The sequence below is a fragment of the Epargyreus clarus genome, unplaced genomic scaffold, assembly GCF_041222505.1.
Source record: "Epargyreus clarus isolate Ecla_fem2 unplaced genomic scaffold, WU_Ecla_fem_2.2 ptg000007l, whole genome shotgun sequence".
Lineage (NCBI taxonomy): Eukaryota > Metazoa > Arthropoda > Insecta > Lepidoptera > Hesperiidae > Epargyreus > Epargyreus clarus.
The window spans coordinates 13559836-13564131 of NW_027332215.1; the positions used below are offsets into that span (position 1 = coordinate 13559836).

Here is a 4296-nt window from a genome sequence, read left to right on the forward strand (position 1 = left end):
ATGGCGTGTCATCTCGAAGAAATATGTGAGGGGATGTAGATAAGTCCTTGAAGATAAATGTGGGACGCTTACCACTGTGCCGTGAGGCTGGTGATGGCTTGAGGTCCCTCGCAAAGCTTCTAATACGCGACAAGTATTCTGTCGTGTCAATTGTCTCATCCACCTGACTATTGAAAAATTCACCTGGGAGCCGCAGGGGTTGACCATACAAGAGTTCGGCAGAGGAAGCTTTAACATCTTCTTTGAAGGCCGTACGGATTCCTAGCAGAACCAGTGGCAGTACTTCGACCCATGTACTGTTCGCGTGGCAGGTTATGGCAGCTTTTAGTTGCCGGTGGAACCTTTCCACTAGACCATTGCAGGCCGGATGGTACGCTGTCGTTCGGCGATGTTGGAACCCGGCCATGCTAGATAATTTTTGAAATAGGGCCGATTCAAATTGACGACCTCTGTCCGTTACGATGTCGGTCGGGCAACCGAAGCGGGATATCCATCCACTCAATAACGCTCTTGCCACTGTTTCAGCCGTTATGTCAGTCAACGGTATTGCCTCAGGCCATCTCGTAAAACGGTCAACGGCTGTGAGACAATATCGATAACCTTGGCACAGTGGCAAAGGGCCTACCAGGTCAATGTGGACAAAAGCAAACCTGGATTGAGGTAATTTATAGTTACCAACTGGAGCAAAAACGTGACGGGTTACTTTGCAACGCTGACACGCTAGGCAGTTACGTACCCATTCACGGCAGTCTTTTCTAATACCAGGCCAGACGTAACGCTCGGAGACCAACTGTGCAGAGGCCCTAGCACCTGGATGACTTAAGCAGTGCAGGCTCTCGAATACCTGTTTGCGCAATTCTTTGGGTACATATGGTCTCTGAATTGGGCTGCTGATATCGCAGTACAGTTGAATTTGAGAACCAGGTACATTTACCTTTTCCAGACGCAGTGATATGTCACTTGACAGCAATTCTTGAAGCTCGCTATCAGTGTGTTGAGCGCGGGCAATTTTCTCAGCACTTACCGGTTGTGTAATTTCTTCGATGCGTGAGAGAGTGTCTGCTACGACATTGTCTTTCCCAGATATGTGTCTGATATCAGTTGTAAACTGGGCTATCAGGTCTAGATGTCGGAACTGTCTGGGAGAGCAATTTTCCTTTCGGGTGTGAAAGGCAAATGTTAGGGGCTTGTGATCGGTGTAAACCGTAAAGTCACGAGCCTCTAACATGTGTCGAAAGTGTTTGATGCTTTCGTAGATTGCGAGGAGTTCGCGGTCGTAAGGGGAATACTTAACCTGTGCTGGGCTTAATTTCCTTGAAAAGAAAGCAAGGGGCTGCCAAGAATTCCCTGTCATCTGCTGTAGGACTGCTCCTATGGCCTTATCTGAAGCATCAGTTACCAAGGCCATTCGAGCCTCGCAGTTTGGGTGAGCTAACAGGGTTGCTTCGCAGAGACTGACTTTACAGCGCTTAAATGCTTGCATCTCTTCGTCTGTAAAATTCACTGGGTGCGAACCTTTGACTGAACCAGTTAATAAATTGTTTAAGAGCGATTGATGTTCAGCAGCACCAGGAATGAACCTGCGGTAAAAATTCAGCATTCCTAAAAATCGGCGTAACTCCTTTACAGTCTTAGGGGCCGGAAAATTTTGAATAGCCTCGACTTTAGAAGGCAACGGCTTTGTACCCTCGGCTGAAATACGGTAGCCTAAAAATGTAATTTCGGGCACTCCAAACACACATTTCGAAGTATTTATGACCATACCGTACTCTCTCAATCTGGCGAACAGCTGATGTAAATGCTGCTCGTGCGTCTTTTGATCTTTGGAAAATATTAAAAAATCGTCCAAGTACGCGTATGTAAAATCCAACCCCCTCAACATCTCGTCAACAAAGCGCTGAAACGTCTGTCCGGCATTACGAAGCCCAAACGTCATGTAAGGGAATTCGAAAAGACCGAACGGCGTTGTAATGGCGGTTTTTGCTATATCGTCTGGGTTGAGGGGTATTTGGTGATAAGCCTTCACCAGGTCAATTGTAGAGAATACAGTACAGCCAGACAAGCTATGAGCGAAGTCTTGTATATGTCGGATGGGGTACTTATCCGGGATGGTCCGAGAATTGAGCATACGGTAGTCGCCACACGGGCGCCATCCGTCATTCTTCTTCGGAGCCAAGTGCAGCGGTGATGCCCAAGGCGACTCAGATGGACGACATATACCACTCTGCAACATTGTATCAAACTCGGCTTTCGCAATTTTTAACTTATCCGGCGCGAGTCTACGGGGTGTGCAAGATACCGGAGGCCCAGGTGTTGTGCGAATATGATGGACTGTGTTATGAGTAGGTGTACGGTGAATGCCATGTGGGCGTGCAATTTCTGTGTATTGGTCGAGTATGTTATGATATACAGAATTTCCAGATATTACCTTAATTGATGTCACATGGTCCAATTTTCGAGCAAGCAAACCCGGGGTCGAAAGTGTTGTGCTGCCGTCGATTAAACGTTGGTTTCTAATATCAACAATTAAGTTGTAATGCGATAAAAAATCTACACCTATTATCGCCTTTGATACGTCTGCAACAATAAATCGCCAGACATAGTCGCGGCGTAAACCTAGGTTTAATACGAAATTTACATCGCCGTAGGTATTTATTACGGAACCGTTTGCGGCACTCAACACAAGGTCACTTTTATTACGACGTTCCTTTAATATTGTTTTTGGAAAAACGCACAAGTCACTTCCGGTGTCCACTAAAAATTGTATTTTTGTTCGTTTGTCGGTTACAAATAGGCGACCGGTCCTTGGGCAGCCGTCGGTCACCATTATCGACTGCCTCCGTCGTTTACCGAAAAATCACATGGCTTGACACATTGATTTGCTTTATTCCCGAACTTATGATGGAACCAGCACGTCGGGAATTTCCGGTAGTTCGACTGCGATCGCTGTGTCGATCGAGCGCGGGATCGGTTAGGTACATTAGACCTGCTCTTTTGCCGGGACATCCGATCGACTTTAGAGGTCAACATTTGCACTTGGCGAGATAATTCTGCAATTTCACTCGACATGTTACACGATCCACTTGGTGCTATTGTAGATGCTGCTGCTACCTGCGGGCTCGGTGTTACTACGTCGTGAATCTTATCGGCTAATTCAGCCACCTCGTCTAAACTCTTATTAGCCAGGGACGCTATGATGCTCTGCGTACTGCTCGGGAGTCTGCTGGTCCATATGGTCCTCAAAAACTCCTCGGGGACTCCTGGTCCGGCTAGGTGCTTTAAGCGACGAAGAAATTGTGACGGCTTTCTGTCCCCCAGTTCTTCGTCAGTGAGAAGTTGCTTGACTTTCTTCTCTCTCGATGCCGACAGCCGTTTAATGAGTTCCGCTTTCAGGCGCTCGTACTTATCTGGTGCACTCGGGGCAGTAATTATGTCCTCCACCTCGGACGCGTAAATGGGATCGAGTTGGCCCATTGCATGATGGTACTTTGTCGAATCGACCGTTATGTTCGCCAATACGAATTGACTCTCCAACTGCGCGAACCATAACCCCGGTTTGTCAGGGTAAAATGGAGGCATACGCACTCCCACACGATTGATTTCACCGCCGCCGATCTTATTGTCTTTTTCCGCCATTACTAACACTGTTCACTATACTTTTAACTTTATGGAGTATCGAGGGGTCACCACTTTAGGGAGCGATGCGTGCTTACCAAATTGGCGCCAACGGAGAACTCTTTCTTTTACATTCAATCGTATTGCAAATGGCGTTCGCGCCGCTCATTCAGACCTGCGCACGAGAGCTGCGCAACGAGCAGAGAGCGGCGAAATTACATATATAAAATTGGGACTGTTTGTCCGGCGTACATACATAATTAATTTTATACAGTTAATGAATTATATGACTTATACAATTTTATGTTATTTACGTGTTGCAATTATATTGTTATTTATATTCTATTACAATGTATTGATATTTAGATTTACAGATTTATACATTTAGTAGTTACACTACAAGTTTAAGTTTGTTCAACTGCGTCTGACGGAACACAATCAAGACCGTGGTACGAAAGACATGACACTAGTTTCGATGTCTCGTTTCCTTTTGAATGAATAGACAAATTACTCATTATTTTACATCAATCGACAGGAATACATAAAATGTTTTAATGTTTTAAGGAGGTCGTGGTACGAAACAAAATAATGTTGATGCAATATTGATATAAAACTTTCCTTAACTATGATAGTTTAAAATATGGTGGTAGGCCCCCTGCAGCTGCTGCCAGCTGTACTGCA

The 4296-nt window shown here is 45.6% G+C and overlaps 1 protein-coding gene across 1 annotated transcript; it reads right to left on the reverse strand.

Annotated features, from left to right (window-relative positions):
- Window positions 1–2093: 2093 nt before the first annotated feature.
- On the reverse strand, window positions 2094–4007 carry LOC140743454 (uncharacterized). Its single transcript, XM_073074739.1, has one exon. The coding sequence runs from the start codon at window positions 3634–3636 to the stop codon at window positions 2827–2829; it is 810 nt and encodes a 269-aa protein (XP_072930840.1). The 5' UTR covers window positions 3637–4007; the 3' UTR covers window positions 2094–2826.
- Window positions 4008–4296: the final 289 nt, after the last annotated feature.

Bases quoted from the DNA above. Each gene is read 5' to 3' on its own strand.
- LOC140743454 (XM_073074739.1), bottom strand. From the start codon at position 3,636: ATGGCGGAAAAAGACAATAAGATCGGCGGCGGTGAAATCAATCGTGTG.